This window comes from Camelus dromedarius, chromosome 26 (genome assembly GCF_036321535.1).
Source record: "Camelus dromedarius isolate mCamDro1 chromosome 26, mCamDro1.pat, whole genome shotgun sequence".
NCBI classification, from domain to species: Eukaryota; Metazoa; Chordata; class Mammalia; order Artiodactyla; family Camelidae; genus Camelus; species Camelus dromedarius.
Window position 1 is genome coordinate 13,680,841 of NC_087461.1, and position 13,381 is coordinate 13,694,221.

At 47.2% G+C, this 13,381-nt stretch overlaps 1 protein-coding gene across 1 annotated transcript in view; it reads right to left on the reverse strand.

Moving 5' to 3' along the window:
* GAD2 (glutamate decarboxylase 2) overlaps positions 1-11,622 on the reverse strand; it is a 64,627-nt gene extending 53,005 nt beyond the window's left edge. Inside the window, exons 1-6 of the mRNA XM_010995334.3 lie at positions 11,252-11,622; positions 10,482-10,541; positions 10,136-10,285; positions 8,925-9,158; positions 4,221-4,311; positions 3,502-3,614 (exon numbers count right to left, since the gene is read on the reverse strand). Of these exons, the coding sequence (XP_010993636.2) occupies positions 3,502-3,614; positions 4,221-4,311; positions 8,925-9,158; positions 10,136-10,285; positions 10,482-10,541; positions 11,252-11,327 (724 nt within the window). The 5' untranslated portion in view covers positions 11,328-11,622. The remainder of the gene's footprint in view (positions 1-3,501; positions 3,615-4,220; positions 4,312-8,924; positions 9,159-10,135; positions 10,286-10,481; positions 10,542-11,251) is intronic.
* Positions 11,623-13,381: the final 1,759 nt, after the last annotated feature.

Genomic DNA, 13,381 nt, shown 5'->3' on the forward strand with positions numbered 1-13,381 from the left:
CTGGACTGAGGAAGACCAGTTGCTATTAATGACGGTCCTTATAGGATGAGGATGAACATCCAAGCCCATCTCATCATACTTGCCTGTTAATTCCCCCCGAATGGTTCTCCTTTTCAAGGACATCATCAGAATACAATTTTAACAGTTAAAATTTCATAATTATAAGAAAACACACAACTAAGGGAACTTTGAGTCCATATTTAATTACTTTTCAAGGGTCATCCTAAGACTGTCAAGGATTTTGTACTGTAGGATTTATATCTTGTAAGTAGAGGTTCATTTGATAAGCAAAGCAAAGTGAGCTTTCCCCCAGGATTGTTGGAAAGTTTAGGATTCTTGCTATCCAGGTAAAAGACAGATGGTTGTGAATGCAAATGAACAAGCTGGTGTGGGAGTTGTGAGACCATGAGGCAGAGGGAAGGTACAGTCCCTCCTCCCACCCAAGGGGTCACGCAAGTGCTCCAAGTCCCTTCCCTTCTGGTGGCCGTGGACCAGAAGGTATCTCTGTACCAAGGGGAGTGGTCCACGCTGGGCCATGATCTCTGCCTCATGAGCCCTGGGCTCTGACGCAAGCAGGCAGCCCTGGCACAGAGCAGTTGTCACCCAGAGCCTGGATCTGTCATCACTCAGAATGAGGGCAGTTCCTACCTCTTCTGGACCCCAGAGACGCAGGACAAATAGAATCCAGGTCAGGCCTGCTCTGAGCAGACATCCTGTCTAAAAGGCTGACCGTATAGGATGCTGTGGGGCGAGAGATCAGCTTTTACGGTTTTTAAAAGCCATTTCATTTCATTTATTTAATTTATTGCGGGGGGAGTTCTTGATTTTTTTTTAAAATGGAGGTACTGAGGGTTGAACCCAGGACCTTGTGCATGCTAAGCATGCGCTCTACCACTGAGCTATACCACCCCCTACCCCCTGCCCCAAGAGACCAGCTTTTAAAGGAAGTTCCACTCTAGCTCGTGGTTTCTCCATCCTGGCACTCAAGGATATTCTGGGCTGGATGATTTCTGGTGGGGGCGCTTTCCTGGGCATCCTTGGCCTCTACCCACCCGATGCCAGCAGCACTACTCCCCACCCCCAGTGAGTTGTGATGATCACAGTTTTCTCCAGATACTGCCAAATGTGCCCTGGGGGGCACAATAGCTCCCAATTGAGAACCACTGCCCTAGTTCTCTCCAGAGAGGATGGGGAGGAAGGAAGGCAGAAGAAAAAGGGGAAGATGGATGCAAAGAAAGTGCAGTTCACAGTGTAATCATCCAGGAAGCTTCCGCTCTGCCTGCCCACTCTTCATGACACACCTCGGTCATTCTCTGTCTAAAGTTCAGCAGCCCTGACAGGGATGGGGAGGCCTCTGCGTCCCTGGACAGAGCAGACTGCCTTGTGTAACACAGGCATGAGGACAGATGTATAAGCCCTACACATTCTCATTCCCCAGGAATCTTCCAGAGAAATGGAGCAAAGACAAGCCCTGAAACATTCTGAAAATCTTGTGGACAGGAAAAGATCTGTGCCTGTGTCATTTCCCCTGTGTCTGACCCTAAAATCATGACGCTTTCCCCTAGGAATAAGGTAGGATGCTACCTAGAAAGGCATCCATTGGCAAGTGAGGATGCTATGATCCATCTCTTCTCTGTAATGCCTGTCGACAGCAGAGCAGAAACAGGTTGCCAATGACCTTTTCTTCTGTCCCTTCCCGATTTTGCAAAGTCTGCATTACCCTGCAGCATGGCACCTATGGCTTCCATCTTGGGGTGAGAGCGTAAGGGTCTTTGGGATCCAAGGAAGGAGCCTCAGGATCAAGCTGAAGTCTGTTCTACCTGATCATTCCCCATCGTTGATGAGGGTGGCAGCCCACACCTGGCTTAGCAGAACTGCCAAATAAGATTCTCTGGGTGTGTATTTTCTGGGGCAGGTGGGTTCCAAGACCAGCCAGGTAAGTTAGGCCTGGCCCAGCCCCCTGTGGTCAACTTTCACGGGTCAACAGGGGCAGCTGTTCTCTTCCCACTCCTGGAAAACATTAAAAGAGAGCCCAACGTGCTCCTGGCTCCTCGGGGACAGCTCAGTCACACAACCAACCTTACAAGAGGACAAATAAAGGCAGAAAGAACGTTGATCTCTGAACGCCACCTAATTCCTCATGAAAAATACCTTAAGAGCATCAGTTCCAGCTAATGCTGACAAAGTTCCCTCTATCGGGGATGGTTTTCCAAAGGAACACTAAGTACTCAGTTCCCTACAAAATAAAACTAGCTTAAAATTCATCACAGCTGGTGTTCCGTGACTTAAAAAAAAAAAGGGCAAATTTTCCCTTTCATTTAACTAACACATTTTCCTTCAGCACCTGAAAACATATGCTTTATCTCTAGAAACAGAAAATAAAATAGCCGATCTGAGCTTGTGGATAAAGCTGCTTAATTTAAGACTTGGCCTCGAGGCCACTGTTACTCAACATCATTTCTTCCTTTTGCCTTTTTCTTTATTTTTCTCTCTCCCTCATCATCCCCTTGTGTCTGGAGATTCGCTGAAGCGAGATCGGGGCCTGGCCTTTGCTGTGCCTGACACAACGGCAGGTGTGGCTCTGGCCTCCCCAGCGGGGCCAGTTTGTGAGTCCTGCGCCCGAGGGCAGCGTCCGTCCGTTCAAATGACCCCCCTCCTGCCACTGACGAGGTGACGGTCTGCATGCCAGGTTTCTTTTCCATGGGTCAGTGACTCTCTCTCTTCCCACTGCCTTCCTAACTTCTATTTCTTCTCTGCATCAAACCAAGGTCACCCACACAGACCCGGGAGCCAAGGGCAGGACTTTCTGTCTCAGGTCGATTTTCTTGGCTGGAAGAGGTGTAAATAATGCAGCTTAGAACACAATGGCTGGAGATGAAAGGCAGGTTGGGAAAGACTGAATGATACCAGAAAGAAGAAAGGGAATGAGAAACCTCTTGTAGAAATCATCACCCTCTTTTTTAGCTCTAAGAAACTGTCTCCCAAGACACTTCCTATCCTCCCTGAAAATCATGTGAATCAGCTTCCCTGCTTGTTATTTGAAAGGGATGGGGCGCAGACGCCCTATCCTGTAGCTCTTCCTTGTTACGCACCCTCAAACAGAGAAGGCTTTCTTAAATGAATCTACCCTTGTCCATTTCCTGATTCTTGAGAGTGTGAAATCCTTATTCCCTAATTCCTTTATTAGGAATCTTTATTCCTTTGTTTCACGTGATCCATCCTTGCTATGTGTAGGATCACAGAAGAAGTACTGGGTTAATCCCATTGATGCTTATGCTCTTTTTTAAACACAAATAATTAATATTCAAGCAAGGAGTAGCCGGCTTGGAGGCGTGGTCAATGGTCACGTGTCCTTAATCACACTCTTTTCTTGATCAGCATATTGCCTGTTTAACCTAAGCAGAAATACAGACTAGACATTTAATTATTTCCACGTTCGTAGTAAGGCATGGCATAGCAAAAGAAAAAAAAAGCACAAAGAAAGGTTGAAATATCATATACCAGGAGAAAATATCCCATCGCCAGAGCCCCCTGGCCAGCCAATGATTTCTCTCATCTTCTTTAGCGTGACATATTCCAAAAGCACGAAGACAGGAGCAATTTCATAGGTGAACCTGAAATGTAGTAATGGCCACATTTTATGTACGAAACACAAAGAAATAATTCATCATCACAGTATCTGCAGAACAACTTCCTTTTCCAAAGCCTTACAATTATAGCATTAAGCAGAGAGAAAATTGTCTTTGAAAAGATTTGCTGAAACGGACACAACACTGTAAACTGACTATACTTCAATTAAAAAAATATGTGTATATATATAAAAAAAAGATTTGCTCAGTTTTCTATGTTCCTAAAGTCAAGAGCTTCACTATTGGCTTAATGCACAGGGTCATTTATCATGGTGAATAAATACATTGCAAAGTAACACAGTAACACTATATAAAGGACAGCATTCAGCCCTGTTTCTTTCATATGATACATAATTATAAATCCAACATGTAAAAAATAAGTCCCTTTTGTATTTAAACCATGGTGCATGAAAGATCTATCAGGACTCTTCTTTTAAGCTAGAGTGAACAACCATGCTCTCTGAAATTTGTATCATTATTTTAGGGGCTACTTAATAAAAAAGAGATATTTCATATGAGAGGTAGAAGGAAGACTATGGAACCGCATTAATAATTATCCAGGATTACACGGAAACACATTTAGCAACTTACATGTTCGTGTTTGCTGTTGATGTCAGCCAGTCTGCTGCTAATCCAACCATATCCAGTCCAGTAGAAAGTTGATTGAAATACCTGGGATGCCCTGAATTAGACGGAACACCAGGATCAGGATGAAGCCAATGAAAATAAATGCCTCTGAAACACATGATTTCTCCAGCTAAAGAACCTTGAACGATCCTTCAGTTATAGGAAATCCATGCTCAGAAACCTACCATGAACTCACACATACACATGCACATACACATCCCAAAGGAGCAATTCCTTTAATGGGAGAGACTATTTTGGGTTTTGGTATTTCTTAAAACACACTCTAAAAATCATCCTTTAAACATACCCCATAAAAAAGTAACAAACATGGTTTGCAACATGGATGCTAATTTATTTTCTAGCATTCTTTCCATGCATTTGCAAATTCAAATGCTGTTGCAATCCAAAGCTATTCAAACCAGGTGACTTCTTGTTTACACTCATGCTGCTAAAAAATCCTTTTTTGTTGAAGTTGTTCTGGAAATCAGTCATATAGCATGACATCCACCAGGCACGCCAACATTCATAGTAATATCAGTGACAAATGGCTGATGATCAGAAAAGACAAGGCAAAAAATGAGAAGATAGGACACTCTGTTGAGTGATTTGCCCTGGATGCAAAAGGTGATGATTGTCTAAAGGTGGTATGAACAAACCTAATTCTTGTCCTTTCTTTTCTGTCTGAATATTTGATCATAAACAACAGACCTCCTTCATCATCGAAATTCAAAATAAAGCTGAATACAGTCAACTTCACTGTCTTGTCCACAAGATACATGAAGGTATATTCGGTGGGCTTATCAGTCCATTAGCAAGGTTTATCTCATTAACTTCTGGATTTCTCTAAAACTCTATCTAAAGGGATTGACACCCAAATACTCCTATGTGACTGCAAAGATCTCATTAGAATTCTGTTCCCTTCTCTTGCCCCGCAGAAGCCTATCTATAAATCTGTGATTTATCGAGCAGCAAGAATTTTGGGAGATTAACAATTATGGAAATAGCTTCTGATAAAAAGGCATCCGCCACTTACTGGACACCTGTCTGAAGCCTGGAGATGTGATAGTCTCTCAGGCCAGCGTGGACGAAACAAGATAAAGGAAGGCAGTGGGGAAAGCAGAGACGAAAGTCAACACAAAGCTTATCTCCGGGACTGGAGAGCTCTCTTATCAGCCTGCGGCATGCAGCTAGACAATTAGACACCGAGGAAAGATAGGATAGGAGCCAGGGGAGAACTCATCTTAAAGAGACTGGGTTTGTGCAGGTCTCGCTCATTCTCCGGCATTGTTTCACTGCCCTGTGGCCTTGCACGGTACCCTTCTAGCTTTCAGCTTTTTTGCAGGCCCTCTGATGTTAACCCATCAGTTTATGCATCCATGGAAAAGGAAAAAGCCTTCCTTGCTGTGGCTGCCCTGCCTCTGGAACAGCCCTCCACGCCTCTCTGCCTCATTGACTCCCCATTTCATTAGCACTCACAGCTGACATCAGAGCCGGCTTCTCCCTCCTGATGCCCCTTTATTTCCCTTTCCCTAAGCCATTTCTTTGAAGTGAGGAAATTAATAAGGATTAGCAAATCTACCCGTTAATCAACACTCCCAATTCATATGCATTTTCTGGACGAATCTGGTATCTATTATGACACACTATTTAATTCTATGGAAACTTTAGCATGAAAACCTCTGCATAAAATTGAGGGTCCCAAGACGTGTGTTGTGCCCTAGGTTATCAGAAGGTCAACCCACCGTGATGACTGCCTGGGGGAAACCGTGGAAAGAAGTGTGATGCTTCAATGGTTTGGCTTCTTTCTTCTAAATATTTTTTTGACCTTGGTCTATTTCACCTAAAGCTCTCCTGCCTCAAATATTTCATTCAGTAACAATGACGTGGAAATATGCGGGAAGATAGTTTGACAGATCAGAGTATGATTTCTATAAAAATATATGTATTCTCTTCCTATGAACCTACAGACTGCTGGCACATCCAGATAGGGTGCCCTGAGACCTGTCTGGGAGCCTGCCTGCTGTCCTAGCCCCTCTGGCATCCAGCTGCCACGGTGGCCGCCCCCACCTGGCCCTGTGCTGTGAGCGAGCGTCCCGCCAAGGAATCAGGTGGCCATGCGCTGCTCTGGAGACAGCCAGTTTGAAATGTGAGATGAGAGCCGCTCCTGCCTCTGGAACGCTCCCGACAGATGGGCAAATGAGCCAGGAAGGATGCGCAAACTGTGCAAACAACCAGCCCCAGGCAGCTCTGACCCTGGTGTCCACAATCCATTGGGAAGGAGCCCCAAGTCAGTCCAGGCTGCTCTCTCTGGACGGGCAACACACACCCAAGGACGGCCTCGTTTACTGATGCTTCAATTCCTTTGTCAGATCATTGGGTTCAGAGATTCGAAACAACATTAACACCTTCACCCCCTCCCCAACCTAAGGACCCCTGCAGATACTCATTATTCCAGAATTCTATCATTGTCTGCACTTTCCAATTTTCTATTCCAATATTTCTTAGAGGTAATTTTAACAATGCATGAAGACTTCCCCAGTGCCCCTTACTTCTCTCTAAGCTTGGAGCCCAAGTGGAAGTTAGGTTAAGAACTCAGTAGAAAGCAGACGATAACATGCATTTTATAAAAGAATCTCCCAAGGGACATTGAAATGCCTAAAGGTAGCAGTGATGGTAAATAGTTCACAGACCCTAAATAGTACTAGTTGTCAAATGCAAGTTATAGCATGAAGCCAATACACCTTCCAGTCAAAAAGGAAGGTGACTGCTGCTAATTATTTGAAATGCTATTGGAGGTGGAGGGAAGGACCAGATTACACACATTATGAATAATATTAATACCAAATTACTATTGCTATGCCTTGGTCAGAAATTCAACTTAATCATATTTTTTTTCCCTGAACTTTAAATAAAATGCATTAGGGCTACACTGACCAACAGTTTCACAAGCACTATGGCAAAAGTCTAAGTATTGAATCGGCCCATCTTTTCCTGACACTAAATGGAACACTGACAGACAGAACTATTAGTTTCATTCACCAGCAATTCCCATTATCTTAACTGTTTAAATTGCATTTCAGACACCACCAGCTTTTAAGGGTGAAGATGGGAAACATTTTTATAGATTTTTTTTTGGTTTGGTAGCAATAAAAGTAATAGGTAGCAATTTACTCTTAATATATTTAAATATTAGATTGGGCAACAGGTCAAACAAAAATGAATTAAAAGCATTGCCCAGGTTTGCACCTACAGATACACGGAAATCTGGACATCTTTCGTGCCTAGTATATACATGGATTCTCTGTGAACATAATTCAGAATGAAACCTAAAAAGCCTTCAGAAATCATACTCCACAGACTGAGCTTGATAGAAATCTCTAAGTTCAATTCTTTTCCTTATGTATCTAATTCTAAATCTGTACTTTCACAAAAGTGGTTGATTATAGTAACGGGAAATCAATTTCCCCAGGCTTCTTCTATGCACATCTTTCCTCTCTGTCGGTATAAAGAACATGCAGAAGCAAAAATCAAAACACAAAAAAGGGGCTAAAAGCCACATAGCAAACATTTTTCAAGTTTGTTGTTGGTCAGAATGATACTGATAATTCATTAACAAAAAACTTGCTAAGAAAAAGATCTAGGTTTCTAGGGTAATTAATATTTTTGTGGTATTTTACATATTGCTTTGTTAGCAAATCTTTTTAAAGCTACAAATCAATTTAGATCCACAAGGTTGCCCCTTTCCCCTGAAATTCATTCATACTTATTTTTATTGCTTTAATGAAGTGTAGTGCCACCATGTATCAGGGTGATTAGAGGCAAAGTAGAAAAGGAAGGGATAATCATGACCTGGGGAGATGAAGAGCTGAATTTGTGTAGATAAAATGAAAGCTTAGAATGCACCCACATAAATGTTACACCCGGGGCTATAAATTGGATAGACTATGACGAGTATGATAAAAAAGCAATAAACACAAAATACACTAAGAAATTTGTCCCTAAGGATATCTGATTCCCCTCTCTCCCTTTTTCCTTTCTCTTGTATAAGAGTGGTTAGGAAGCTCGCACATCCTTGTATAGCGGGGCTGAACTGTTAAGCTAGCTTGTATTGTGTTTTCTTTTGTGTACATTTCTTTAAAAACAGAGGAAAATCCGGAGTTTGAATCTGAAGTATCGGGCATTTTAGACAAGGCCAAAATATCATTCCTCTGGTTCGATGATTACACCGGGTGTAAGTTCAATTTCTGACCATTTCTACACCAAGGAAGTACCAGCACTGCTCCGGTATTTGGGCTTTTGTCTGGATCACGTTCTTTTGTGCTTTCATTTTCCAGAATCCCTCTCTTTCTCTATTTTGGGTCGCTTTGACTGGACTTCACTGACAAATGGTTGCTTCTACATTAGTGGTCAATTTCCATGGCCAAATATGTGAAATGTAAAATCTGGTGATTTACACTTACATAATGTCTCTGATATTATCAACTTCAAAAGCATGAACACTAACGGTAAAATGTTAAACACTCTAATCATGATTATTTTTTAAATGATGAAAATAACGGTAAATTTGAAAAATATCACTAACCCCATAAACCAGGAAACATTTTTTTCTAGAAAAAATATAAACTATAAAAGAAAAAAAGAGCTTTATTATTTCTGACTGGACAATACCTGTTTTAATTGCATATTTTAGAGTTGTTTGGCAATGCATCAAAATTTCCTCCAAATTCTGTGGTTGGTCTGCCAACTCCCAATTATATTCTTGAAGAAGCTCATTAGGGTAATGGAAATCAATCACTTTGGTTGATCTATCGAAACTTTTCACCACATACTGAAGCAAAATGTCCATAACATCTTGCAGAAACGCCAAAGTGGGCCTTTCTCCATCACACGCTGGTAGCAGGTCTAAAGAATGGAATCAAAATGCCACATTTTAATTTAACAATGAAAATATCTAAGCAAGCTCTTTAAACCGAGAGATTTTTACGTTAAAAAGAAAGTCTTCTGGAAAGGCAGAGCATTTTCTTTAAAGGGGAGGTATTTTTCAAAGATGAAGGAATGGGGGGAAAAAAACCCCTATTTCTCTCCCTATGCCTAATTAATTTTAATTTTTGCATTTCAGTTCGTAACTTACTTGCTTTTTCTTTTATTTTCTTTCTCTCTTTCGGAGCATGCTTCCACTCATCTGTTTCACCGGGGTACGTCCTAAATGTTATTTCTCAATAAATCATCTTAGATGATTATGTAAATACTTCAGGTCAATAATCTTTGAGGAATGCCTTTAGGGCAAATCAGACAAAGTGGAACATGCAATGTTAGGATCTCTGGCCTATTACGAAGGCCTGGTGTTTCCAAAGTCCGTGTGTGCGCGCGCGTGTGCGTGCATGCGTGTGTCTGTGCGCGCGTGCATTTGTTTGGGTGACCCGGTGTGTAAGCGCAAGGGAGTAAAACCGCGCGCAGGTCTCATGTGAGTTGTTCTCCTGTGAAATCACAGCTACAAATTACTCCCGCATTAAAGACCTCGAAAGTCTCAGCAATTCTGAACTGGAAACTGAGTCCTACCGGAGGCCTCAGCGGCACCAAGAAGCCGACCTGGAGCTAGGGTAAGCCTGGGCGCCTCGGCCACCCACCGACCCGAGGGCGGCGCTGGGGGAAGATCGCCAAGGCCCTGGAGCCCCTTGGAACGCAGTAGGGGGTCAGACCGAGGGGGTGGGCCCAGCGTGTCTCACTATCAGCTGACGATTCTTCTGAGGTCGGCCTCCGCGCTCCACCTCGATCCCCGGATCAGGCTCCCGGAGCCGGGACCCACTTGGCCACGGTAGGCAGGGCAAGGAGAGGGGCAGAGGCTTCGGCACCCCGCCCCCCCCGCGAGATGCCCTTACCTGTTGCGTGTAGAAACGCATAGTTGACATCCGCTTTGGGGCAGCTGCAGGGCTTCTGGTTGCAGGCGCAGGCGGCCTTCCGGGAGGTGGCCCGCGGGGGCTGGCTCCCACCGCTCTCCTCTGGCTTCTCCGCCTCTCCGTAGAGCAGGGCTGGGCAAGGACACCGAGCGCGGACTTCGGTCAGCTGCCTACCCGCCTGGCTCCCTCGCTCCCGCCCATCCCTGGCCAAGAATCAAGAATCCCCGACCCCGGTGATGGGATGCTCAGAAGAGAAGGTGGCTTTGTCCCCGCGGGCCCCGAGGAGCCTGGCCACGTCCGCCTCCCTCCACCGGGCACCGGCACTCACCGCACAGCTTGTTTCCGATGCCGCCCGTGAACTTCTGGGCCACCTGACACCAGGCTCTCGCTGCAAGAAAAGACAGGCAGGAGGATGGCGAGGCAGAAAGAAAACAGTAGACGGACACGTGAAATTTCGTTCTTTGTGAACGACGTCAATAAACCCAGGGTCCGGGAAGGGGCCTCCTGGGGCCCGGCACAGCGGGCAGGTGCGGGCGGTGCGCGGGACCTTGGCGGCCTGGCCCGACCGTCGGTTCGCTGATTTTTTTCCCAAGGAGCTGCTCACACGGCGACCCTTTGCTTGCCCTCCAGGTGTCAATCGGTCAGGGCAAACTCCCCTTCCTGCCTCGCTCGGGCGAGTTTTCCTAAGACACCGAGGCTGTCCATTTCCTTGCAGGCTCTCCTTCCATACCAAGAGTTCGTCCCCTTTTCAATATTTCTTTTCCTCACCGCCACTCCGTCCCTCTCCAGGGTCCAGACACCAAGATGGTGGCAGTGCCCCAAGCCCACGAATTCAGTGTCAAGGAGATGTTGCCGTGTTTGGGGAGGGGGCTCTCCCAGACTTCAGCAGAAAGGGCCAGAGATTCTCTGGGTATCTTCCCAGGGGATAAGGGCCTGTGGGGGTTTTGGTCTCTTGGGCCATCAAGTACCTACCCCCAGGGAAGGGTGAAGCCTCTGAAGTTTCCCGTTGCAGGTGGAAAAACCTCCTTCATCTCCCCCAGCCCTGCAAAAGCCAGTCCACCCGCAAAGCTCGCTTCCTGCAAGTCCGGGTTCTCCTACCTGTGCCGGAGTTCTCGGGATCCCCGGAGCCATCTTCAGATCTGAAGGACCAGAAGCCGGAGCCGGGAGATGCCATCGGTGCTGCGAGACTGGAGCAGGACGCCTCTGAGTGCAAACTGTCAGCGAGCTGCTCTCTGCTTGGCCCCGCGCGCGTGCTTGTGTGTGAGTGCGCGCGCGCGCGCGCGTGTGTGTGTGTGGCGGGAGGAGGACACCGCGGGGGGACCGGCGCGGTGGCACGGCACAGGGTGGGTGTCACACAGGGACAGGAAATGTGTGTGTCTGCATGTGCACGCGCGCCGTGTGTGTGTGTGTGTGTGTGTGTGTGTGTGTGTGTGTATTGGGATTAGGGTTTAGAGACGTGGCAACGCTCTGAAAGCTTTGGAGGTTGAATAGGAAAGGGAATTGAAGGGTCCTCACAGCCTGAAGATGGGCAAGCGCGGAGCGCCTGAGTGATTTTGAAGGGGAGGGAGCCCAACAGGGATGGATGAGGGGGCGGAGGAGGGAAAAAATGGGAGAGGGAGGGAGCTGAATCGTGAGAGTGCGAGGCAGACAGCACGCCCGAGCTGGAGTCAGTGTGAGTGGGTGGGAGGCGTGCAGGGGAGCCCCAGGGCAGCGAGAGGCGTAAGTGTGCTGGCGGTCCCGGCGGTCCCTGCGGGCCCGGGCGCGCTGTCCGGAGGGCTAAGGCAACTGACCGCCTGCCGACCTCGACAGGGGTAGACCAGAGAGACTTTGCCCCGCGGGAAGGGTGGCCGAGACAGTCTTACATTTGTATCTATTGGCGTATTGTTTGAGGTCTGGCTCGGGCTGTGGGGAAGGAGGCGCGTTTCCCGTGCTGCCTTCCTCCAAGAGGGTGCTGAGGTCATGGTGACCCCAGGAGCCTGGCAGCTGGGTAGGAAGCAAGAGTGGTTCGCGAGCCTGGGGAGGCTACGATGGGGGAAGGGCACCTATGCACTGATGGGCTCAATTCAGTTCCTTAGTAGAGCCTAATGCTTGCCTACTGAGCTGCGCAGTCCCCGGGAGCGCACCATTTCTGCTTTCTGGAGTGCGTGCCAGCCGAACCCACCGTCCAGGTTCTGACTGACGGCTGGGGAGAAAGACTGCTGATTGAGGCAGTTAAAATCCACGCTGGAACCTATCACCGAGGACCTCAGGCTGGGCAGAGAAATAAAACGAATGGAAACTTCTTGGCAGGGGACTGGGAAGGGCAGCTAGAGCCGCAGGATTGACGGCTGATGGGGTCGAGTCATTTGGTGACTTCGGCCTGCGGAGGCAGGGAAGGGCCCACTGCGTGTGTCACGAGAATCGCTGTGTGCGTGGGAATTGTGCACTGAGGTTCCAAATAAGCAATCTGAGCTTTCCAAAGGCGGAAAGAAGGCATCCCCAGCTGGGCCCACGTTTTATTGAGCCTCAAATCAGTGACCACCTCCTCCCACAAGGGGATTTTCATGATGGGGTGGGGTTGGGGGAGACGGGAGATTCCCTGTGTCTGAGGCAAGGTGGGAAGGGTTTTTTTCTTTCCCTAAGAAAGTCAAAATCTCTCCTCTTTTACAATTTCCTTTCCCTACACGCTATTAAACAAAGGGAGGGCGCCTTGAAAATTTGGGGCCGGTTGAGTTTGCATAGCTTTCCCATGGAGGTCGAGATCAGTGTCTAGTACACCTTGCAGCTCCTGGGCGCGCAGAGAGAGGGCGAGAATGACCTGGGTGGCAAACGGGGGCGTCTGGCCTCCCGGGGCAGGCACTCCCGGGTGTGTGCCTTCCCCTTGTGTGAGCGCTTCTCACTTCCACTGTGTTCACAAGTCATTCTTTCTCTGATCTCCGAATCAAGTCACCAAAGCTGCTACTAAAGCAGAGAGACCCACGGGTCCTCAGTCCTGGCTACCATCTCTCGACTCTTTGTTCAGGAAGGGCATCTTGGGGCCCGGGGTGGCCACGTACAAACCCAAGTCCTGTGCCCCCAGGCACGCAGAAGCCAGGTCAATTATCTCCACAAAGCTTTGTCCTCTTCCCACGTGCTGGAGCCTGGAGGAACCGTGGGATTTACACAGTGGCCGCAGACCTGGGCCTGGAAGTAGGGGCGCGTAAGGGCGCTGGCCGAGACCTTGTCGTAGGCTTGACGCGGAGCCGGCTG